General features: G+C 38.2%; 1 protein-coding gene across 1 annotated transcript in view; it reads left to right on the top strand.

Annotated features, from left to right (window-relative positions):
• The first annotated feature begins 3,787 nt into the window (after positions 1-3,787).
• The window catches only part of LOC126783939 (uncharacterized), a 31,332-nt gene continuing 8,316 nt past the window's right edge, over positions 3,788-26,803 (top strand). Inside the window, 8 exon segments of the mRNA XM_050509468.1 lie at positions 3,788-4,062; positions 4,204-4,256; positions 4,355-4,389; positions 5,908-6,010; positions 6,426-6,489; positions 9,643-9,835; positions 11,701-11,774; positions 18,806-18,961. Of these exon segments, the coding sequence (XP_050365425.1) occupies positions 3,788-4,062; positions 4,204-4,256; positions 4,355-4,389; positions 5,908-6,010; positions 6,426-6,489; positions 9,643-9,835; positions 11,701-11,774; positions 18,806-18,961 (953 nt within the window).

Genomic DNA, 26,803 nt, shown 5'->3' with positions numbered 1-26,803 from the left:
CGTATTTCCAGTTTCTCAAGGTAATTGTTGGATCATAATTGTCATTTAATTTAGACTGATTCATTTCCATGTTTTGTAGAATATCTTGACAAAAAGAAAAAAATGTGAAATTCCGGCAATTTTCCGAGCACCACCACTTTCAACGGTACTATTATGGCGGAGCACCACCACTTTTGGTGGTGCCATGCATTTCCGGCTAATTTTATGAAGGAGCAAGGGAGGAGTAATACATTGCTCTATGATAATTAGATCCCATCTTTTGAGTTGAGATTTAATTACACAATTTTTCTCTATTTCTCACAAAATCATGGCTCCTCATTGTCCAAAAATCCACACCTATATTATGTAAAAAACTGATTTGATTTTGGGTGTAATTATCATCTATAGGTCCATCATTACCTAGTCATCTACCCACTTCATTCTTTATCACTCACTTCTTCCATGATCATTCACTTACTCCATAATCACCCACTTCCTTCCATGATCACCCACTTCCTTCTTTATCACCCACTTCTTCCATTATCACCCACTTCCTTTCATGATCACCCACTTCCTCCATGATCACCTCATTCCTTCCATGATCACCCCATTCCTTCCATGATCACACACTTCTTCCTTTATCACCCACTTCTTCCATAACCAACCACCCCACTCACTACACCATTATCTCTCACTTTTCTCTATTTTTTCCACCACCATTCTCCTCTATAAAAACCTCCATCACCACCATCTCAAAACACACAATTTCCACCACCAACCAAGAGAAAGAGAGGAAGAGAACATTTCCATCTACCCATCTCATTCTAAAAACACCAAGTTTCATCACTTCATCAAGCAAGGAGGAAGAAGAGGAGTCTAACATCATTTGAGGATCTCCATCACCACCATGTCAAGATCTTCATGAGTTCATCCACATCATCCTCAACTTGAGATTCACTAGTCACATCTCTACTCTCGTTACTTTGATGTTCATAAACATGTTGAAGCTTGTGTATTTGGTGACAAATTCAGGATCACTTTACCATTCTACGGTGAATTCAGTCTACGTCTCGAGCCCTCCATTCGAGACTAGATAATGTAGTTATTAATTTTATATTTATTTATGAGTGGTACACATTGTCTTGATTTCCCATACCGTTACTCATAATTAACTAGTAATTAGTACTCGGGTGAACCGTGGTACCTATCACTAGGGATTAGATACTATATTTATCCATGTACTATATTTATCTATATAGTATATTGGTGATTCTACTGTCTTGATGTCCGACACTGACTATACGTTATCTATGGTGATTTTATTGTCCTGATATTTGAAATCGACTGTATATTATTAACGGTGATTTTGTTGTCCTGATATCTGGCACCGTATCTTATTTAGTATTGGTGATTCCATTGTCCTAATGTCCAACACCATACTGTATTATCGGAGATTCCGTTGTCTTGATATCTGACACCGACTATGTTTATTTACAGTAATTTTGTTGTGTTGATATCCGACACCGTATATTTCATCGTGAGTGGTACCATTGTCTTGAAGTCCAGTATTGTGACTTATGATTAGGTAGTACTTGACACTTGATTCATCCGAAGGTGAGTTGAAGCACCAATCACTAGGGATGTCGATATCCTTGTAGTTTTCTTTATTATATTCTCCGACCGTGGTATTAGCCCCTTCTTCTCATATGGATATCTTTTTGCCTATCAATAACCCAACATTGTTTTGGTTGTACCTTTACCACATTTTACTCACCTTCTACTGGAGCGCTCATTACATATTTTTACACTTGAGCATTGCGCCCATCTCCTATTTTCTTTCGTTTTCAAACCCTACCTTGGTAGGGTATCGGCCCCAAAACGGGTTAGCGAAGACGAGTGCTCACCCCTTCTTTTGCAGGTATCTAGTGGCATTGGTTTGGAGGCTAGCAGCTTGATAGCATTCAAGGCTCGTTGGTTGCTTTCCATTCCCGAGGATCTCACTTCACAATGTCTCGATTTTCTGATCTCCGAGTTGGATTTAGTTGATGCATTTGGCGTACTCTGGTGATTCTTGCATTTTGACTTTGTTACTAGTCATCCTTTTGCCCGTGTTTGACTTTGAGACTTATACATGTCATTTCTTTGATTGTTTGAGTCTCTTTGCCACGTTCCACATTTGTAATTGTTTGGGTCTATATTTCAATTGTTCCTCATTTCTTTTTTTTTGGTTTGTTCATATTTTATTCAAAGATTTGTAGTTTCGAGTCACTAGGTGGTCGACACGTAGGTGTTTGACATGTTGGTTGCTTATTAACTCAGGGCTACAACGAATATTGTTACATTTCAGTCTTGGAAATGGTCTCGAGGTGTGAAAACTACTATTATGTTGTCAATAAGAATAAATGTCATTTTTGCCCCTTAAACTTATGCACAAATTTGCCATGTCATCTTTTTGACTACTACGTGATACAAATCAAACGTCGTACATCATGTTAATAGGAAAATTGAAGTTAAGGTATCAACTTTAATAGTTTTGTAAGCACAGAGCTGGCTCTACACACGTGCAAAGAGCTCGATTGCACATGGTCGTAAATTTTTTTAGTTCTCCCGTTTTCTATTGAATAAAAATTAAATAATAGGGCCTCTCAGCCCTCCCTTCCGCTTTTTTTATTGCTTTCTTAGACCTCGGTTCCTCTTCTTCTTTTCTTTCTTATCTTTCTCAATTCGCCGCACTAACCATCTGATCTCAAATCTCATCCACTACAAGTCAACCATCACCACTTATCGATTCAGGTAAGATAGGCTGATCCACTCGATTGTACTTACAGATTGATCATATTTTCATGAGTACTGGTTATTAATTGTTTGCATTTGGAATTTCAATTTGTAAGGTTGTGGTGGTCTGGTGATCAAACGTTTTGAGAATTGAGTCAATTGGAACTTGGGAAGAGCAACGGCTATGAGTGAATCGGGTTTTCTTGTTCAAACTGAGTTCTTGAATAGTTGAATTTAGAAACATGCTTCCTAAAAGAAAAGATTTATGTGGCTATGCAAGACGCATGAAGAAGAAAAAAGAAGTCAAGTTAGTTAAGTCTTTGTCCCGTATTGATACATTCATCAAAAGGTCTAGGTGGATCTTTGGTTAATGAACAGAGTTTGGGATGCCTTGGATAAAAAGCTAGTAAATTTATTAGTAGAAAATGGTCCTCTTAGAGATCTTTCCATAGAGAGTGGCCTGCCAAACAAGTTCAATAGACGTTTTAGTTCAAGATTCTACTCTCGGTATTTAGGGAATGGAGAGAAGTATGATAAAGAGTGACTTGTGTACTTAAAGGAACTTGATAAGATTTTTTGTTTTTGTTGCAAGTTGTTTAAAAGAGGGCCAATGCGGGGCCAGCTAGCAAATGATGGGTACAATGATTGGAGTCATCTTTGTAGAAGACTTAAAGAGCATGAAATGAGTGTTGATCATCTCATTACTGCAAATACTTTGACTAATTTGCGTATTAGATTACAAAGGCATGAAACTATTTATAAAGCTTATCAAGACCAGATTAGAAAAGAGAAAGAACATTGGAGGAATGTATTGAAAAGAATAATTGCAATTGTGAAATTTCTCGCTAAATATAACTTAGTTTTTCGTGGAACTAATGAGAGGCTTTATCAACCTGATAATGGTCTCTTTTTTGGCCTAGTTGAAATGAGGGCAGAATTTGATAAAGTAATGGAGGAGCATTGTCGGCGAATTACTAATGCTGAAATTCATCATCATTATCTTGGACACAACATTCAGAATGAGTTGTTGTAAATGATAGATGTTGAGATCAATGCTAAAATTATAAAGACAATCAAAGATGCTGAATATTTCTCCGTGATTCTTGATTGCACACCAGATATTAGTCATCAAGAGCAAATGTCATTGACACTTAGATGTGTCAATGTTTCAAAAAGTCCAATACAAATTGAAGAGTTCTTTTTAGAATTCTTAAATGTTCATGACACTTCTGGTCAATCGCTATTTGAAGAGTTACTAGCTGTGATACAATCACTAGATCTTGATATCAATAATGTGAGAGGACAACGGTATAATAATGGGTCAAACATGAAAGGAAAACACCAAGGGGTGCAAAAAAAGTTGCTAGATATCAATTCTAGAGATTTATACACTCCGTGTGGTTGTCATTGTATGAACCTAACCCTTTGTGATGTGGCAAATTCTTGTAGAAAAGCAGTTGATTTTTTTGGAGTGTTACAACGCCTCTATACCTTATTTGCAGGTTTGTCTAACTTAACTCTTTATGATATAGCAAAGTTTTCATATAGAAAATCAGTTGTTTTTTAAGAGATTTATAATGTGTTTATATCTTATTTGCAGGTTCTACAAAGAGATGGCAGTTCCTAAAAGACAATGTTAGAAGGTTCACTCTCAAATCATTATCCACCACGCGTTGAGAGAGTCGTATTGAGAGAGTGAAGCTTCTACGATTCAATGCTATTGAAATAAAAGAAGCATTACTTCAACTGGCTGAGGCTGACAAGGATTTCAAAATAAAAAGTGGTGCAAAATCAATTGCCACTAATGAGCTAGGTGGCTTTGAGTTCTTGCTAAGCATGGTGATCTGGTATGAAATCTTGTTTGCTTTTAGTAAGGTTAGAAAAATGCTACAATCTGATGACATGCAAATAAGTGTTCCTAGGTGAGGTAAAAGGTCTAATTGCGTGGCTAGATAGATTTAGAGACTATGGCTTCAATGATGCAATCATTACCAGTGAGAAAATTGCTGCTACCTTAATTGTTGCTTAAGTTTTTCCGGAAAAGCTTATAATTCATAGTAAAAACTTTTTTGATGAAAGAGCCGGTGAGCCATTACCATCATCTTTTGGTGAAGAATATTTTAGAGTGCATTACTTCTTATACCTTGTGGACCAAGCTAAGGGATCATTGCAGAGAACGTTTGAACAATATTAATTATATGATGATATCTTTGGATTTTTATTTACTTCAGAAACTTTGAATTCCTTAGATAATATTGATTAAAGAGCTGCTTGAATTCATCTTGAGGATGTTTTGATACATGGAGAGAGTTCATGTATTGATGGGGAAGACTTGTTCAGAGCGCTGAAAATTTTGAGGGAAATATTACTTAGAGTAAGGATGACAGCTTGTGATATATTGAATTTCTTACAAGAGAGGAATACTTGCCCAGTGGTTAGACTTGCATATCGAATATTGTTAACTGTTCATGTTATTGTTGCTTCAGCTGAGAAAAGTTTTTCCAAGTTAAAGCTATTAAAGTCTTATTTGCGATCAACTATGTCACAAGAACGATTAAATTAACTTGTTTTGATTTCGATTGAGAATGATTATTTTGGGAAATTCAATTGTGATAAACTGATTGATGATTTTACTGCTAAGAAGACAAGGAGATGGATTTTCAAATGAGCATAGGTGATGCTGACTATGCGAAAGTTTTCAATGAAGCATACAAAAATAATTACTTTAACCATTTAGCATCTTTTGTAAGGATATCTAATGGTATTTTGATGTTATGTAATCAATATTTGAATTTATATTGTCCGTTTGTTAAAGTTCTTTTTTCATAGAGTAAAGCTTAGATGGCTGCATTTTAATTTTCGCCGAAAAGTTTGAAACGGCCGTGTGTAAGCATATAGAGTATGTATATTAACTTGGTCTGGCCACTGATTTACTGATTCTGAATCTTATTGTTAATATAATTAGAGCCTGGTTTACTCGCTCATACTACAAGTCTACAACTGATACGGTTTTTAGATTAATGTGGTTGTGACACGACCACATCAAATATCCAAGGTGAAGACTAGTAATCCGTCGAAGTTGCTACAGCATGTATATATATGTTGGCGGTGGCAGTGAGGCTACCATGGGCATGAGCGCTCCCTCACTTCAAGCTCAAACGTCTCCCACAAAGTTCCCGAAACTTTCAATTGAACGCTTCATATTCCAACGACGACCTGGTTTCTGTTTCTCTGCCCAAACACTCTCCTCTCTCTGGTACTGCTCTTTCTTCCCTATTGTCTTCTCTTGTCTTCAACCATGCTGCACATTCAGCTATGACTTAGGATTCTCGGAAATTGCAATGCCCTTTGTTTATTTGTCTTCCAACACAAGCTTTAAGTTGCCCGACACTTGATCTTGTCTAGTACTTGTTCTGGTCTTTCTTATTCTCAGAAATCAAATAACCTAATAATGTGAGTCGTGGTTCTCGTCCCGAATTGTGTTAATACAACTTAGAAGATTCAGTTGCTGGTTTATTTAGATATGAATACAAAAGTATTGCAAAGGAGAAATGGTTTTATTCTTTCAAATGATGTACTTCTTGTTGCAAAGAAAAACAAATTAGATAGTGAATAATCTTGCTCGAGTTGTCATCTTTGACATTTTCATGAGAAACAAGACCGTGATTCAGGATTGGATGATGAATTGTTGAGCTTTATCTCGGGCAAGAAGAGGGCCACATAAGTTGCTCACTCGTAAGAAATCATTGACTAATTTCCTATAACAGTTCTGCATTTTGATCATGTTTGTGTTTACAGCTTCGTTAGTCTGATAAGTTTGAGGCTTTGAGCCTACCATGAACTCACTCCTGCTTGTAGTTTCCAAAAACATGAAAAGATTATGAAGAACCAAAGAAGAATGGAAACCCCCAAGCCGTCATTTTGGGTTTCACACTATGATTGAAGACATGCTGCATAGACTTGGTTTTTCTGTGGAAATTCTTGTAGTTTTTGCTCAAAATAGTTATGCTTAGGGTATATTCTTGATGAAGCTCTCAACTGGGTTCGTGTTCAGTTCAGGTTCAGCAAACGTGAAATTTCTTAGTCCGTAGGTTTTCATCTATTTATTTTGCCTCTTACTTCATGCGATCTGTAACGACCATAAAATTTCAACCTTAAAAACTCAAAATTTCAAAGTCTTTAAACACTAAACAATTTCAATGAAATCGAAATCATTTAAAATGCACAGCGGATCATTACTGAGTACTCAATACAACTCAGAAAACCAATTATTACAACCCAAATTTATAATTCAACATTACATAAGATGGAAATGTAATAATCCTCACAATCTCTCAAAAAACTCACAAATAAATCCACACCAATTCTTACACACAAATTCACGCTGGAAACCTCACCACAAGCAGGATACGAACGACTTCGAGTCTCAGGAGTCGTCACTCAATCTCTACTAATCAACACCTGCAGGATTATCCACTACATCATCGAATTGGTGCACCGGGATTGTAAACACAAACCCGGTAAGCTTATAGCTCGTATGAGTAAAATGACAATATAATTCGCATATCAATATATACGAAAAATCACAAATCAACAAATATAAATACCCTCATCAGTCAATGGACGGCCCATCTGGTTGTCCAAAGAAAAAAATGAAATGAGAGTACTCATGAGAAATCAGGCAACCCTTATGGTTATCCAAAAACATTTATAATACGGGTACTAATGAGCGCTGGTACACATCCGTTACCCCTCACGTAGTACCCCGCCAATATTGGGTAACCACCCACTACCCAACATCCAAAACAATCTGAGTACTCATGAGCCGATAACCACCCGTTACCTCACATGCAGTACTCCGGCAGACAGACTAGAGCTCTAACTGTATCGTAACTTTCGCCCGGCCAAAGGCTAGGTTCCGACTTGCCAACACGTACAATAATCTCACATTATATTGTACAAAAATCAAGTCCGAAGACAAATCAACATTTTAACAATCTCCATGTTAAAATTCACGTACAATAATCTAACATCATATTGTACAAATCAAAATCACATGCTCGATAATATCTTGTCATCGAAATGACATCATCACAATAAAATCATAACAGTATATTATATAGCAAACTATATATATAAGTACTTATTTACCATTTATACAAATATATATATTCCACTATATCATATACATGTCGTATTTCAATATTTAAAACTCTTGTAAAAATCTTGAATTCACCGCAATGGTAGATTCATAAATATGTGAGATTTTACTCACCTTATCGACTCGAGCGTAATTCCACAATTTCCGAAGATAATTCATTTCCTTGATTTATCGATCACCTTGAAAAGATAAAAAAAAAATTTAGAAACGTTTCGTAAACCTTTAAATGCCGAAATAGTAATAATCGGTTACTGTTCAGCAATTTTCGGTTTTACGAATTTACTGTTCACTGAGTACTATTTACTGTGTACTATTCACGTATTTACTATTCATGTATTACTGTACAAATACACATCCAATACGTATCCCTGTATGAGTACATAATGTTTACGTATTTCTATACGTATAAATACTATTCAAATGTACGTACTGTCTCATTAAAAAATAATTACTGAATTACCATTCCAAAATTACTTTTTACCTTTACTAAAAGTAATTTACATTTACATTTACCGTACGTAAATAAATTTATATTTACCGTACGTAAATCACCTTTTTACGTTTACCGTACGTAAAAATAAATTATAAAATTACCCTTTCGGAAACACTGTTCACGCGCCGCCGCACGTGGCAGCGCGTGGGTACACGCGCCACTCGCCGGCGACCGCGCGTGGGGCCCACGCGCCTACTCTGGAACCGGAGCGTATCACGCCACCTCCGCCCCAAAACTCTTCCCCTCCTCCTCCTCTTCCTTCCCACGATCTCAGACCCCTCCTAAACTAACCCGCACCCGCACGCGCCGCCTCTAGGCGGTGGTAACCCTCTCCTCCATCCTCCTCCGATTTTTCCACAATTCAATCCAAAATTCTCCCAAATCAATCCCAAACATCAAACAATCGCACACAACAATTCAATTACATCAATTTTTACCTAAATGGAACGGCGGAAGCTCGATTTGTCATCGGTGATGCGTGAGAAGCCGGCGACGTCGATTCGAGCAGCGGCGCGCTCGAGGGTTGCTGCGGAGATCACACGGTGCTCCAGGGAACGGTGATGAGGGACACAGCAGCTTGGAGGCGACGATCGGGGTGCGAGGCAGAGGGAGGCTCGAGGTGAGAGAGGGCTCTCGGCGGCGAGACGGAGCGCCGCAAGCTCGGGGTCGACTGCGGAGGAGTGGGTGATGCCTCTGGGCTAGGCGGTGTGCACCACGGCGGCCGGTCGGTGAGGTTGCAGGCGAAGCTCGATGGAGGGAGGGAGAGCGATCGGGGAGAGAGAGTCGCGAGAGGAGAGAGAGGAAAATGGGGGCGGGTGAAGGGTTTCCAGAAATGGAAACCCTAATCCCTAAAATGTTCTATTTATACCGATTTCTAAAATCGGAAAACTACTTCTATCGTTAATAACTTTTACGTACGACTTCCGATTCGAACGCGTGCAGCGTCCACGAACTCGTATCGACGAGCTCTACAACTTTGGTGAAGGAAGTTATCACAACCGAGCGACAGAATAAAAGTCGATATATTCGTTGCGGAAACGTAACGTTTTTCTAATTAAACGTTCCGATAACGTTTCCTTTCCGTTTCGTAAAGTCGAAACCAATTCAATTCATTGTAATTAAATTTCACAGCTTATAGAATTTAATCAAACCAAATATTGTTTTGAAAAAAAACTAGGGTTATTACTCGATCATTGTTTAGAGATTCAAAATGTACTTTCCCATCGTTTAACAGGGTTTGGAAACGTGTGGTCCAAAAAGGAGATACGGTAATTGATGCCACTTTTGGCAATGGCCATGATACCTTAGCAATGCTCAGGATGGTAGGTGATGAATTGAGCAAGGGCTCAGTTTATGGAATGGACATTCAGGAAGTTGCTTTACAGAAAACTTCTTCTTTGCTGGAAGAGTCGGTCAGTCTAAAAGAGGTACCGTTGTCTTTTTTCATTTGAAAATTGAAATACAAAGTTGGGGCAGTTGTAATTCATGATATTATAGTTTTGTCTTTTATATAGCTAAAGTGAAAGTTTGAGCATTGAGAAGTCATAACATGAGACTTGAGAACTTATTTTATTGACCAAATTTTGTATTGAATGAAAGGGTAGATAGGTTGGATTTGAACCCATCAGTAAAAGGAAAGGTTTCTCTTCATTCAGTCCTGCTGCCGATAAGGTTAGTGCGCTTACCATGAGTGATCACATGACTATTAACATTGTATACCTTGGAAAAGTGGAGAATAAATTTGCTGTCATCCATTCTATAGCCATTGACAAAATGCTGTGGCCTTGCATGCTATATTGGCTTCACTCTCTTATTATTATCGGTAGATTCTATTGGAGTAATTCACAAATTTGCTAAAGTTGTGCATTCAGACCAAATAGTAAAGAAAATTGCTACTCTCTCCAATAGATCCTGCAAATATCATTGAGCCAGTAAAGACGACCCTATATATGTTATAAGATCATAGCAGTGTCTGAATTTCTCTAGGATGGGCATTAGATGCTGCCTATGCCAAGACATCTTTTAACTATGAAATACTTAAGCATGTGAAATTGCTGTTATAGATTCAGAAAATGTTCGACTAGGGGTGGGCACGGGACGGGATGGGACGGGACGGGGCTCATCCCACGTCCCGTCCCACTCTTTTGAATCGGGACGGGATTGGGACGGGACGAGGGTTTTTAAGAATGCATCCCACTCGGGATTAATCCCGGTTGGGACGGGACGGGATCGGGACGGGACGGGATAAATCTCACCTTCCTATGAAGTTAAATAAAAACCTATATTTTTACTTTTTCATTAACAAAGTAATATTTAATAATGAAATTTTAACAAAAAAAATGCATATTATGTTCAAAATATCATAATTTACCATTATTATTTGAGTTGATAGAATTTTAGATTATTAAGAACATAAATTAGTTTCATTTTCATACAAATATATAAGAATTTTTAAGTTTTCATTAAAGGTGGGACGGGACGGGACGAAGCGGGATAGAAATTATTCGTCCCACGTCTCATCCCACCATTATGAAACGGGACGGGATCGGGACGGGATGAACGTTTTTAGACCTTCGTCCCGTCCCGTCCCTATGTATTTCGGGATGAGATTGGGACGGGATCGGGATTTCCGTTTTTTATGCCCAATTTGTGATGAAATTATTTGCTTTCATATATTTGGGGATTTCCTCTGTCTCTCTCTCTCTCTCTCTCTCTCTCTCTCTCTCGATATATATATAGAGAGTGCTTCTCAGCTGGACGTTCGGACGGATTTTCCGTCCGGATTTCCGCCGTTTCTCCACCATCCAGAAGCCGGCGACACCACACCCTCCTAGACGTTGTTGCGATGAAGAAGGCGAAAGAGATTGGGATTGGAGGTCCACCATGATCGGTGGTGAAGTTCTGAGTGAGGTTGCTACACAGACCTCCGATCACGATCTCTTTCGCCTTCTTCTTAATCACAACAGCATCTAGGAGAGTGTGGTGTCACTCTTGTGCGAAGAAACGGCGTCGCCGACATCCAGATGTGGAGAAACAACGGAAAACCTGTTCGGACGTCCAAACCTGAGAAATCCTATTCCATGAAATTTATATGTTCATAAGCTTAGCACTATCTATTATTTACTTAAATGATTTTGTTTATTATATTTTGTTATTTTTGAAAGGGATTATATTTCTTTTTATTAATCTTTACTGGTTGAGCATTTCTTTACGTAGCCCCACATAACATAAATCATGTAGTATCTTTTCTTTTTAATCTGCAATCGCTTTATAATTTCGAGTTTTTGTGCAGAAAGAACTTGTTAAGTTCTTCTCCAGATGTCACAGTACAATGCGTGAAGTTCTTCCACGGGATACCTGTGTTAGGTGCGTACCCGGTCATTTTAACTCTGTTGGAAAATGGTTGGAAAAACCATTTAAAACCAAATTTTAATTGATTAATTAAATTAAGTTAAACTTATAATTAATCAAAGATGAACATAGATTTGAGTTCTCCATAATGAGGGCTACAAGATCATATGTTTGTTTGTGTAATTTGGTTTGTGGGTGAATAAGAAATTGTCACTCAAAGATGGCTACTTAGAATGAGGGAATGGTATTTGTCCCACATTGGAAAAGAGAAGTGTTGAAAAGACTTTATATAGAATCCATTGTGTATGGATTGTAAAGTGTGTAAGCCCCCTTATACCCTCTCGCGCACGCGCAGGGGGGGGTGCAAATCCTAGGTCGCAAGGGAAACTCGTGTATGCCCGTGCGACCTGCGGACACGAATGCAACACCGAATTGAGGGTCGGAACGCAGATTCTTTTTGCATTTCCGAAACACATTCGAAACACATTTCTCTCCCACTCTCAAAGTTCTTAGTTCTTTCTCTGGTGATAGATAGAGGTACCTTTCGAGTTCGTTGAGGGTTCTAGTTAGTAGTGCAACTTTCTAGAATTGTTTAGTCGTTATATCCTGGGAGACAAGCATCCTTGCACCGGTAGAGGAGGCGTAAACGTCTTAAGGACAGTGTGGTATCACACACGTCTCGACTAGTTCATCCATCACAAATCGTTTGGTATTTTTTGTTGAATTTCTTTCGTGTTCTTCATTTCTGATTTATAATTATTTATAATTCAGCTTATTAAATTATATATGCAATATATCATTGATTATTACAACAATCTTAAGACGTTTATTTTGATTTTGCTTATATAATTTGTATTCGATATTTATCTGAATTTTTTCAAGCAAACTTACACCTTGTGTGTGTGTTTCAGTTTCTAAAAAATGACTAACGGAGAAAATTCTGGAAATGGCAAGGGACCTTTGGTGCCAACTGTGCCTACTGCTCCCGTTGTACCTGTCTCAGTATCCCATGGGGAAAAACCTGAGAAGTTCAATGGTTTGCATTTCAAGAGGTGGCAACAAAAGATGATGTTTTATCTGACCACTCTGAATCTTGCAAGATTTTTGACGGAGAATGCTCCTGAGTTAAAGGAAGATGACCATGGCGATCAAGCAAAGATTGCTGTTGTGAATGCATGGAATAATTCGGACTACTTATGTAGAAATTATATCATGAATGGTCTGGCCGACTCATTGTACAATGTGTACATTAGCATGGGAACGGCAAAGGAGCTATGGGGATCCTTGGAGAAAAAATATAAAACCGAGGATGCCGGCGCCAAGAAGTTTATTGTGGGCCGCTTCCTTGATTATAAAATGGTGGATTCCAAAACTGTAATGAGTCAATTCTCTGAGATTCAGCTAATCCTGCATGAGATTCACGCTGAAGGAATGCAACTAGGTGAAAGTTTTCAAGTGGCATGTGCTATTGAAAAGTTACCACCTGCTTGGAAAGACTTCAAGAATTATTTGAAGCACAAGCGAAAGGAAATGACCATGGAGGATCTAGAGGTTAGACTTCGCATTGAGGAAGACAACCGAGGATCCGAAAATAAAACATGGATCAATGATGTCTCTGCCAAGGCAAACATGATGGAACATGGTCAAGGTTCCAAAAAACAAGAAATGCAAGTATCATGGGTCCAAACTGGGGCCGAAAGGAGGCATCTCCAAGAAGCCAAGGTTTGAAGGCAAGTGCTACAACTGTGACAAGACTGGTCACAAGTCTGTGGACTGCAACAAACCAAAGAGGAACAAAAAGAGAGAGGCAAACCTGATTGAAGCCGTCACTCAGGAGGTTGCAGACATGAACCTCTGTTGTATGATATCAGATGATAGCATGGAAAAAATCAGTGATTATGACTGGGGACTAAATGACTTAGAGCTATGGTATGACCAAGCCAAGTTTTTGGATTGATTTGTAGAACAGAACTGAAATTATCGAATAAATTGATGTATGTTCTTAAGGGTTTTATGAGTATAAAACTCCGTGTTGACAAATGTGTTTTGTCTGAAATTGACATAGAGCCATGGGTGGTGGATTGTTTATTGTCAAAAACTAGTTATTACACCTATATGAGTCTTCCTAATTTATGGTAGTGAAGAATATAATATATGTCAATTAACATGCACAAATGTGAACTTGTGTATAGACAAAACTGATTAGATCATCTTCCAAAGTGTTGAAAGAAACAATAAACCCCTTGATCTGATTCATACAGATGTGTGTGATTTAAAATCAACGGTATCTAGAGGGAATAATAAATACTTTATTACCTTCATAGATGATAGCACGAAATATTGCTATGTGTATTTGCTAAATTGCAAAAGTGAGGCCATAGAGAAGTGCATTCTCTATAAAAATAAGGTTGAGAACCAACTCAACAAGAAAATTAAGGCACTAAGAAGTGACCGAGGGGGTGAGTATAAATCGCCATTTGCTGAGACTTGTGCTCAGAATGGGATTATACATCAAAGGACTGCTCCATACTCACCACAATCAAATGGTGTAGCAAAACACAAAAATCATACTCTAAAGGATATGATGAATGTTATGCTACTCAGTTTTGGGATGCCACCCAACATGTGGGGAGACGCGATTCTCACGGCAAATTACCTTTTAAATAAGGTGCCCAAAAGGAAAGAAGAGAAAACTCCATATGAGTTATGGAAAGGGAACCATCCTATAAATACTTAAAAGTATGGGGATGTTTGGCAAAAGTGAAAATTCCTAAACCTAAAAAGGTGAAGAATTGGCCTAAAACAGGGATTGCATCTTTATTGGATATGCACATAACAGTTCGGCTTATCGATTCCTAGCCCACGATTCGAATATTCCTGAAATTCATAAGGATACGATAATGGAATCGAGAAATGCATCTTTCTTTGAAAATGTATTTCCACGGAAGTCTAGAGAGGAATTTAATTCTTCTAAACGGGCACGTGAAGACAACCGAGCCGAAACTGATGATGCTCAGGATCAAGAATCTGAGTCGAAGTCCGAATCTGAGTCTGAGGTTGAACCTAGACGAAGTAAAAGGGCAAGGACCGCAAAGTCCTATGGATCTGACTTCTTGTCATATAAAGTTGAAGGTAATCCCCGTACCTTGAAAGAGGCAGTTAGCTCTATTGATGGTCCTCTATGGAAAGAAGCAATCAAAAGTGAGATTGACTCCATCATGCAAAATCACACTTGGGAATTAGTGGATTTGCCACCTGGATGTAAGCCTTTGACTTCCAAGTGGATTTTCAAAACGAAATTAAAAGTTGATGGGTCAATAGACAAGTACAAGGCTAAACTTGTTATTAAAAGCTATAGGCAAAATGAGGGTTTGGTTTATTTTGACACTTATTCTCCTGTGACGAGAATAACATCCATACGGATGGTACTTGCAAGTGCAGCGTTGCACAAACTTGAAGTACACCAAATGGATGTAAAGACGGTTTTCCTAAATGGAGATGTAGAAGAAGAAATCTACATGGAACAGCCAGAAGGTTTTCTGCTCCTTCTCAGAGTAAGAAGGTGTGCAGATTGGTTAAGTCATTATATGGCTTAAAACAAGCACCAAAACAATGGCATGCGAAATTTGATAATGCCATGATCACCAGTGGATTTAGAATAAATGAAGGTGATAAGTGTGTATATATCAAAGACACTGAAAATGGATATATCATTTTATGTCTGTATGTGGATGATATGCTTATCGTTGGGAGCAAACGATAAGATGATCAAGTCTACTAAAGACATGTTGAATTCTAAGTTTGACATGAAAGACTTGGGACTTGCTGATGTCATTTTAGGAATTAAAATTACGAGAACATCAGAAGGGCTAGTGTTGAGTCAAACACACTATGTGGACAATATTCTTGGGAAATTTGACAAGGAAGGTTCTGGAATTGTCAGAACTCCTGTAGATTTGAATCTACATTTGTCCAAGAATAAAGGTGAAAGTGTTTTTCAATTAGAGTACTCAAGAATAATTGGGAGTCTAATGTACTTAACAAGTTGTACAAGACCAGATCTAGCTTATGCGGTTCATAAGCTAAGTAGGTACACGAGTAATCATGGAGCTATGCATTGGCAAGCGATTGGAAGAGTACTCAAATACCTAAGGTATACTCGTACCTACGGGTTGCACTACACATCATACCCAGCTATTATAGGAGGGTTCACTGATGCGAACTGGATATCTGACATGAAAGACTCAAAGTCTACTAGCGGATATGTATTTACGCTCGGAGGTGCAGCCGTGTCCTGGAAGTCCTCAAAACAAACAGTTATAACTAGATCCACAATGGAGTCTGAGTTTGTAGCACTAGACAAATGTGGGGAGGAAGCAGAATGGCTACGCCAGTTCATAGAGGACATTCCTAGATGGACAAAACCTGTGCCTGCGATTGGTATACATTGTGATAGTCAATCTGCAATTAGCAGGGCACAGAGTAAGATGTATAATGGTAAGTCTAGACACATTCGTCGAAGACATAATACCATTAGACAACTACTCTCAACTGGAGTTATCTCTATAGACTATGTAAAGTCTAAGGATAATATTGCTGATCCTTTAACTAAAGGGTTAAACAGAGAGTTAGTTGAAAAATCATCGAAGGGAATGGGACTAAAGCCCATTGGAAATTAAAAATCACTACAGTGGATACCCAACCTAGCTGACTGGAGATCCCAAGATCTAGGTTCAAAAGGGAAAACCAAACTGGAGAGATTAGTTCGAATCACTGTGGGGAGTTCCCCAAGTCCATTCCTATGATAAAAACCAGTGATACCCGTGAAAGATGAGGTTAAGTTAAAACTTTTAATGATTCTTATGCGTCGAGAAATCGAGCAGAGTAATGCGGGTTACTCTTAATTAAGAGATCACCTATGCAATAGAGAAGTGGGGCCGCTTCTAGGGGAGTTAATGAGGGCATAACTCTTATCAAACTACTTGCAGAACCAGGCGTGTGTTTCATGGCCAAAATGGGCACAAAAATGAGAACCGAAGTGTACCAGGGAGACTCCTGTGTAAAGTATGTTATCATTTACACAAATGACGAATAGTTCAAAGACATCGCGTCTACTATTTAGTTAGTAAAGTAAGCATACTTTTATAAGGGAAGGTTCAAAGGGTCAAACCTACCTATCCTATGCAGGTTTCAACCGTAGAAATCTATCACCAATTTCTATCGAGTCTTTGGTGGCCAATTTCATTCATGTGGGGAATTGTTGGAAAATGGTTGGAAAAACCATTTAAAACCAAATTTTAATTGATTAATTAAATTAAGTTAAACTTATAATTAATCAAAGATGAACATAGATTTGAGTTCTCCATAATGAGGGCTACAAGATCATATGTTTGTTTGTGTAATTTGGTTTGTGGGTGAATAAGAAATTGTCACTCAAAGATGGCTACTTAGAATGAGGGAATGGTATTTGTCCCACATTGGAAAAGAGAAGTGTTGAAAAGACTTTATATAGAATCCATTGTGTATGGATTGTAAAGTGTGTAAGCCCCCTTATACCCTCTCGCGCACGCGCAGGGGGGGGGTGCAAATCCTAGGTCGCAAGGGAAACTCGTGTATGCCCGTGCGACCTGCGGACACGAATGCAACACCGAATTGAGGGTCGGAACGCAGATTCTTTTTGCATTTCCGAAAATTCGGTTTTGACTTTTCAAATTCTCTTGACTTTTCAAATTCTTCTTTTGTAACAACTGAGTTATTGTGTGTTATGGAGAATTATAACAGAATTGAAATCAATGTTTGTAACATATGTAACTCATATATGTTATGATTTTTTGATTTCTATAACAGCCATCTTATTAATTGCTGATTGCAAATCCTCACAGTATAAATAGCCACCATCCTTTCATTGTAAGATCATCCCATTCGAAACACATTTCTCTCCCACTCTCAAAGTTCTTAGTTCTTTCACTGGTGATAGATAGAGGTACCTTTCGAGTTCGTTGAGGGTTCTAGTTAGTAGTGCAACTTTCTAGAATTGTTTAGTCGTTATATCCTGGGAGACAAGCGCCAAGCATCCTTGCACCGGTAGAGGAGGCGTAAACGTCTTAAGGACAGTGTGGTATCACACACGTCTCGACTAGTTCATCCATCACAAATCGTTCGGTATTTTTTGTTGAATTTCTTTCGTGTTCTTCATTTCTGATTTATAATTATTTATAATTCAGCTTATTAAATTATATATGCAATATATCATTGATTATTACAACAAACTCAAGTTTGTGGATTTTTATTTTGTTCAATTGTTTTGTGTTTAGAGTCTGTATGAGTTGCAAAACCTCATTTTCAGTAGGAAAATACATAAATTTCATTTTGCTGCAAGTTTGCCTTCGTTGTTATTTAGCATCAACTATTCTGCAAGTAATGTGAGTGGGAAACAACAGAAAAACGGTACATTAAGAAAGCCCAAAGTCCAATCCATAAATTACTATATTTTGCAGGCATATTTTGTGATGTATCTTTTCATTCTGATAACTGGTTCTCTGAATTTTATGTAATATTTGCTTATTCCATGGCAGGATTTACCCCCTTATATGTTTCAGATCTTTATGTTTACTGTTGAATGAGATTTAAACATTTATTTTCATAGAGTGGACACAGAGAAAAAAAAGATCATTCTATTCACCGTCTCAACAGGTTAAACTGCCTAAAATGAGGTAATCAAACTTTTGTTTGGCGTTGGTTGTTATTCTATGTTCATCTGTGGATATGTAGCTGTATTCAATGCTATATTATGAATAGGCATTAAATTTTTATATCTCGGGATAACAGTTTAGAGTGATCTCCCTCTCTATCTCTCACATCTATGCATAATATCCGTTTGATGTTTCTACTTTTATAATCTTTCTATATTGCAATGTAGCACAGCATTATTGTTGAACATTTTTCATTTTATTCCAAGAAAAACAAAAAGCTATTTAGAACATTCTACTGCATTCCATAGAGATAAGCTTACTTCCAACTGAAGCAGAACTTGGTTGTGTCATTAGGCTTGTTGCTTTCAACCTAGGCTATCTTCCTGGCGGTGACAAGACAATAATCACTGAATCAGGACCAACACTGAAAGCACTGGAAGTTGCAAAAGATATCCTGCTGCCGGGAGGGCTTATAAGCTTAGTGGTTTATGTTGGGCATCCTGGTGGATGGTAATACTTCTACTCTGAGTTACTTTTTACATGTTGTCCTCACCTCTGTACTTGGGTCATTGTTTCTAAGCTTCTGAGAAACTTTCAGTGCTTAAGTAATCTTCTTCTTAAATCCCTTCGATATTGCAAGACTTGGCTTGTTTCTTATGAATATACTATAGGTCCTTAGCAATACTTTTAGATTGTTATAAATTGACTGTGGGAGCACAATACTTACATGTGTGTGTGTGTGTGTGCAAGGCATCTCTTTTATCAGTTTTTTGCATCTATTTGCAATCGGCTCAATATATATATATACAGACATTCTCAGATGTGGATGTTATACAATTGATCTACTACTCATCACATAACAAAACACGAAATCTACTCATGAACCATATATGACACGCACAAAACAACTAATAGGCATTAAGTACATTTCGAATCAATCCAAGTTCATTTTAATTCTAATTCTAATTAGAGCCCGAAGCGGTTCATCTAATCGTTAAGGCTTCATAATTATTTAGAATCAACGAAGCGTTCAATCCTAAACATATGCTAAAAGAGTTTAATTTCACGGAGCGTATTAGTTAAACACAAAAAAACACATAAGCACATTAAGTCGAATTGGAGACATATAAACATGCATGGCGTCACTCATCGTGTTTAAGCATGCAAATTCCAAGAACTATCACATCCCTATATGAGTAAGAATAATTGAGACACGAAGCGCATAACTCGATCAAAGACTACTTTGGTGAATGAAATCGCAACCCTCAAGCATTGATTTAGATGTACAAATTCAAAGAATTAATCAAAATAAAACCTAAATAGAAATAGAAAACCCTATTGCCCCTAATTATTACACACAACATCCATACATAAACATAAGTTTATACAATCAAAACATAAAACCAAACAAGTCTGAAAATATATTTTTCATATATAAAACTGAAAAATACATTCAATAATCCAAATATAGAAATCTCAAAAATCATAAAACCAAAGAGTAAAATACAAGCCATGGATGAATCACACTTTACAAAACCTTGAAGGATTCGGCAAGGATGAATGAATTCAATTATGGAAGAAGGAATAAGATGACACAATTTGTGGTGGTGATGGATGATGCTTGTGGCTTGAATTTTCTGAATGTATTTTGACAGAGGTTCGACCTAGCTTTGTGAATGAGATGTGATGATTTTGTGAGAGGTATGCCGTGCTATATATATAGAGGAAGGAGGGGAGGAGAGCTGCACGGCATGGGCTGGATCATGTAGATTGCACGGGTAGGATCTTCCTTGAATGATTGGATCGAATGGCTCTCCTATTTCCTTGTAATTTCAGTCATTATCTCCTTTTCCTCATGTATACACGGCATGACTCTTCTTATCCATGAGCTGAATACTAGGCACAGCTCCTTTATCTTTGCTGAATGAAGGCACGACAATGGACTCCTAAAAACTCAAGCATTCCACAGGGCTATGACTCCTTTCTTTTCTCTCTATGTTGTCATGTGAGTCTTCCTTATACACGGCCTGATCTCTTCTTTAATTCTTTGAATTATCTCCTTTAATTTCTAAATAATTGGCTCGGCATAGGACTCTTTCTCCTTGGATTTGGACGGCATCTCCTTGTTTCAATATATCTCTCAAGCCGTGAGTTATCTCTTCATGTAGTGCACGGCCTCCTTATTTTCCTCATACAGTGAGTAATCTTCTTCTTCAAGCTTTGCCGTGCCTTTTCTTCTTATCCCACACGGCATAGGACTCCTCTTTGTTCTCCAAATGCACGGTCTCATCCTTTAATTTCTCAAGAATTATCTCTTAAATCCAATTTGAAAATAAAAAAAGAAAATAGTAAGTAAGAGATAATTCATTTGATAATCTTGTCCTAATCTAGATAATTGTTGTCTTAAAAAGACACATGTAATAGATGAGCTCAACTAGATTAGGAAAATTTCTATTTTGGAAAAATGACTTAGTAGAACAAGTAAGTTACTAGAACAAGAAAGTTCATTTATGAAACTTTCGCAATAAGAGTTTCAATTCAAATAGGACTCTCCCAAATGATACGTTTCCTCGTCTTATAAGGATTCCTAGTGCAAATAGGACTCTCAAAATATCGTCAATGAAACCAAAACGTAGAACGATAAAGACTCCTAATCCAACTAGGTTTTCTAGTCCTACAAGGATTCTTACTCAAACTAGGACTCTAGACAAATTCTGTGTTTTCAACTCATTTAAGCCCAAAAATGCATCCAATACCGCCGAAGACTCCTACTATGACTTAATGACTCGATAATACAACAATAAGGGTTAAGCAAAGTACAAATGGAGGTAAAAACATGTTAAGAACGTCGTACAAAGTGCTCCAATCACAGAAACGACGCCGACCAGCACAACCGCACTCCCCTCCTCTCGGTGCTCCTGTCTGTGCTAGTCGGAGCTGCAGCGCCATCTTACAGCGGCCGAAATCTCGAAATCTTCATATTGTGCTCAGAAACTTAAAATTTCTAGATTCCGGCCGCCGTGAGCCGACACTACAGCTCCGGCCGGTACAGATAGGAGCGCTGGGAGGAGAGGAGTGCAGTTGTGCTTATCGGCGCCGTCGTTGTGCGTCGATAGTGGTCGGAATCACCGAATCCGCACGGTGCGGACCGTCCGAACGTCTGTAGCAGAGACGGACTATATATATATGATAAAGTGATATGTGGTTTACATCCAAAACCAATTGGCAATAGATGAAGTGGTTCAAATTCTTATAAACCCGTCAACAAGGCCTCATATTTTCAATGTGGGATTATATCTCAATACGCCCCAGCACGTGTAGCAAATCTTGAAGCCATACACGTGGACAACTATTTTAGGTGACATGGAGTCTGTGTGGCAGAGGGGAGAGAGGAAAAGAGAGAACACAAACATGTGGGTAACCTGCTCTGATATCATGATAAAGTGATTTGAGGTTCACATCTAAAACCAATTGGCAATTGATGGAGTGGCACAAACTTTTATAAATCCATCAGCAAGGCCCCATATTTCCAATGTGGGATTATATCTCAACAAAATATATAACTATATTTTTTTTGAAAGGGTTTACATATATTATTTATTCTTTGATTATGTAAATAAAACATTAAAATATGTCTTCAAAATCACTTGCTTAGAGGAGTGAGGTATGTTTGTTTAGGTTTTAGTTTCTAATTTTGCATCTATTTCTTTTGCAGCACTATGACTAATCTTATAGAGAATTGAACTTTGAGGTGTGTCGAAGTTTATAGGAGGCAAATAATATGCCTATCTAAAAGTTTAGGAGTACCTTTGCTCCACAAGACGAAACTTTTATTCTCCTGTGAGCTGGGATTGATTCATTTGTTCTTGAAATAGTAGTTATACTTGCATGATGATGGAAATGATTCATGTTGGTGTGAACTGACAGGTTTAGAGTTTTGTAGAATAAATCCTTTTTATGCTTTCGTCTTTTTTTTTTTTCCAACATGTGGTAGACAGACTATAATACAATATTCGATGGTTTTAATATATGGTATATTAGTATTCCACTCTTCCTTGGTCTATGTTACCTAATATTTGGAGCACAACTAATTATAGAGAAAATTAGATATAAGCCCAATATTGAAGCTCCTGTTTCAGGGTGAAATAATTGTGTATTATTGTATGATATGGGGGCCTATATATAGGCATTACAAAACCACAATCCCGTAGGATTCGGAGTCCTAATCTATTACGGAGATGCTAATCTATCTCCTAACAGGAAACCTATTAGGCTAAGACACACACAAGGGTAAAATAGTAATTCTCCCGGAACACTCTCCCTTGTGTCGCATGCCTAGGTTGCATGGTGCACACATCGTTGCCTCGGTAAAAACCTTGTCAAGCAAAATAAAAACCTCTTGGGTAAAAACAAAAGCTTGATCGAAGGGAAAAAGAGCACAACGCACCGTCTACATTTGATAGCATCATGTGAGGTAGACTGCCCCTGAACTCTACGAAACAACTCCCCCTGATTAGTGCCATAATCATGGAGTACAAAAAACAACGTATACAACGTTCATTACATGCTTCTCAAACGTAGTCTTGGGCCAATGATTAATCATTAATCTAGCCACACATCCTTAGATCATACATGCTATACTTAGCCAAACTTAGATCTTAGGAAACAAGATTGCATAACAACTCAAAACAAGAGTTTGCAATGAAAATCAGATTCTCGGGTAGAATGACCTTCATTCACTTAAACGGCCATAACTTCTTCGTCAAAATAGGTATCAGTGAACCGTAAAATGTTCTGAAAGGTAGACACCCGTGTCTTTCCAGTGACATAAGGTTCACAACCTCATCCGATCGGAGCAGTTCACAATGCTCTGTCGAAGTTGACTGACTTGCAAATTTCCGGACAGAACTGTCCTACTTTGCTAAAACGTCCATAACTCACTCAATATGATAGCTATGAACGAATGGTTGATGTCCATGGAAATTAGACACATAGGCCTTTCCAACGGTACCAACGTCACCATATTTCATCGAGCGAGCTGTCTTGTAGGTCTCGTTGAAGTTGACCTACGAAACTGGACAGATTCTGATTTGTCACATTTAATGTGTCTTTCGCGAAAAGAATGGGGGAATGAACCAATGAAGGACTGATTTTGGTTCAAGACGGAACCGTACGCATCCTCTACGCTACCAGTGTCGACTGCTACACCAAGGCGTACGTTGATGTTGCTGGAGCTGCTGGCGGCGTTGGTGTGGATAGGATTTGTGTTGGTTCACTAAGTGTAGAACTAAACCCATGTCAAAGAAGCAATACAAGTCCAATGACAATGCATAGGCGCATAGTTAATCACGTCATAATGAAAGCAATAGTGTCCCAACAACACTAACATGTATGAATGTATAGCTCATTGAATCTCTTCATCATCTATACTTAGACGGAATAGAGAACCAAGAATTAGCTTCATATGAACACATATGGGTATGAGTTCTTGCAACCGATTGTACTACGTTCTCTCGAACGTCGCAATCTGATTACATAAGCTCTCCATGGTTTGGATGCATTTAAAGTCCCTCGGGCACTCTCATATCTGCGTCAAGATCCCTTTACAGATATTCTATGACCACTATCATATGCTGCAAATCAGTTTTCATGGACACTACTACTGATCAAGTAGCGGAAAGCAATTATGTCCATAACGAGAGAATATAACTCATCGTACTCAATACTAGGATAATGAGACAATCTTTGCGCCATAAGTCCTGCGTATATCGCATGACTTCATCTTTCTCATTACACTTATGAACAACGACCAACATAACAAGTATAGTTCAGCCTGTATTGATTCTTTCCACTTCGGTCAAGTTGCTCATCGTTGATGCTTTACAACTAGGGGTGGGCGTTTCGGCCCAAAAACCCGAAAGCCCGAACCGATCGGACCGAAAAAGACCGAACGGGCCGGTCTCAGAGATGACGAAACCCGAACCGAACAGAGACCGAACCGATTTCCAAATAACGGGTCGGTCTCGGTTCTTGTTTTTCTACGGCTCGAAAGCCCGAACCGATCGGAAATTTTAAAAAATACCTAAAATCCTAAAGACCAAACTCTCAGCCTCTCTCAAACTCTCGGCCTCTCTCAAACTCTCTGACTCTCAGTCCCTCTCCGCCTCTCAGTCCCTCTTTCAATCTCTTTCAAAGTTTCAATCACAAAACTCAAGACTCATTGGGTAACTGGGTAAGTGCGATCTTATCTTCAGTTCTTCTTTCCCTCTTCCAATTTCGATTTGTTTAGAGTTGAGTTCATGTTCGGAATTCTTAATTTTGAAGGCTCTAAATATGTTCGGAACTCTTATTGCTCATTCTTATTGCTCATTCGTATGCGGGTTCTGTAATTGAATAAGTTGTTCATATTGGGTATATCTGTTCATAACTTCATATTGGGTTGAGTATTTCGATTCAAAGTGATGAGTATATTTGTTCATATTGGATTGAGTATTTCTGTTCATATTTTGTTCCTATTTATTTTTGTAATTGAGTAAGTTGTTTGATCAATGATTGATGATTCAATCATTTCAATGTTGTTGCAGTATATATCTTATTTGAATAAGTTGTTTGATCAGTGATTGTGATTGATAATTTCTGTAATATATATCTTATTTGATTCAATGTTGCAATTTGCAGACCTGTCGAGCTTCATGGCATCACTAGAGGCTGAGATTTCATTGTCAAGTAACTCTAACCGATCCGACAACTCCAATCACTCTGATTCTGCAGATTCAAACTTGAAGGCCATTGATGGTTCTATTGCTCAACCTAAAACAAGAAAGCATAGCAGGAAGAAAAAAGCTGATGCAGCTGGTGAAGGTGCTGAACTTGGTGAAGCAGAAGCACAAGTCATTGAAGTCAAACAACCAGCTGGGAGATCATGGGTGTGGGGACACTTTGAAAAAATTCAGAAGCCTGTGTATGGGATGAAAGATGGTAAAAGGGTTAAAATTGATGAAATTGAGAAGGCTAAGTGCAATTGGTGTGGCACTGAGTTTGCTTGTGATTCTTATGGGAATGGAACCAGCAGTATGGGTAGGCATATTAAGGATGTGTGCAAGAAATATCCAGGGAGGATTAAGTTGAAAGATGGGCAACAAAAACTTACATCTACGGGGTGTAGTGGCACTAAAGAGTTGACAATGGTTAAGTGGAGTGACCAAGGATGTAGGGAGGCAGCTGTGAAGATGATTGTCATGGATGAATTGCCTTTCAACTTCATTGAGAAGGATGGCTTTAGATACTTTTGCAGGTACATTTGTTACATTTCAATTATGGCTTCAGTTGAATGTTTTAATTTATAGGTTGTTGTTTACATGTTTTCTGTTTTGAATCATTGTGCTTTTGAATAATTTTGCAGGTACGCTGTGCCTGATTGGGATGTTCCTTCTAGGAGGGTGATTGTGAAGCAATTTTTAAAGATGTATGAAGCTGAAAAGAAGAAGCTGAAGAGAGAGATGAAAGGTCATTGCTTGTGTTTAACAACTGATACGTGGACATCGGTTCAGAATATCAACTACATGGTTGTGACTGCTCACTTTGTTGATTTGAATTGGAATATGCAGAAGAGAATTCTCAGCTTCAAGGTGATTCCGAACCACCATGGCTGTGTTGTTGGAGGACTGTTTGCTTGAATGGGGAGTGGAGAGAGTCTTGACAATATCAGTTGACAATGCTAGTGCCAACAAGGTTGCAATTGACTACATTAGGGACAGAATGTTAGGGTGGGAGAAGGAACCTATTCTAGGTGGCCGTTTTCTACATATTCGTTGTCTAGCACATATTTGAATCTCATTGTTAAATCAGGGCTTCAAATGATGGGGGATTCGGTTGCTTCGATTAGAAATGCAATAAGATATATTCGGAGCAGTAGCCAAAGGCTTGATCAATTCAAGATGTGTATGAAGAAGGAAAATGTTGAAAGTAAGAAGGTTGCAATCCTCGATGTGTCTACAAGGTGGAATTCCACCTATCTAATGTTAGCTTCTGGATTAGAACTGCAAAAGGCATTTGATAGGTTGGCGAGAGAAGAAGGACTCAAGTATAAGGGATACTTTGAGGAGGATGAAGACCTTGATATGGATGAAGAGGTACTGCTTGGATTGCAAGAAGTGTGTTTGATTGATGAGGCAAGTAACCCAAAGAAGAAACAGAGGATTGAGAGGAAGAAAAGGGCAGGACCACCAGTAAAACATGATTGGGAGAAAGCTGCAACATTTGTGAAGTTTTTGAAGATCTTCTACGATGTGACAATGAGAATCAGTGCCTCAACTAAACCTACCTCTTGGAAAGCTTTTCATGACATTGTTG

This window comes from Argentina anserina, chromosome 2 (assembly GCF_933775445.1).
Source record: "Argentina anserina chromosome 2, drPotAnse1.1, whole genome shotgun sequence".
In the NCBI taxonomy this organism is placed as follows: domain Eukaryota; kingdom Viridiplantae; phylum Streptophyta; class Magnoliopsida; order Rosales; family Rosaceae; genus Argentina; species Argentina anserina.
The sequence above is the reverse complement of the archived record's forward strand: the minus strand, read 5'-3'. Positions and strand labels throughout refer to the sequence as shown.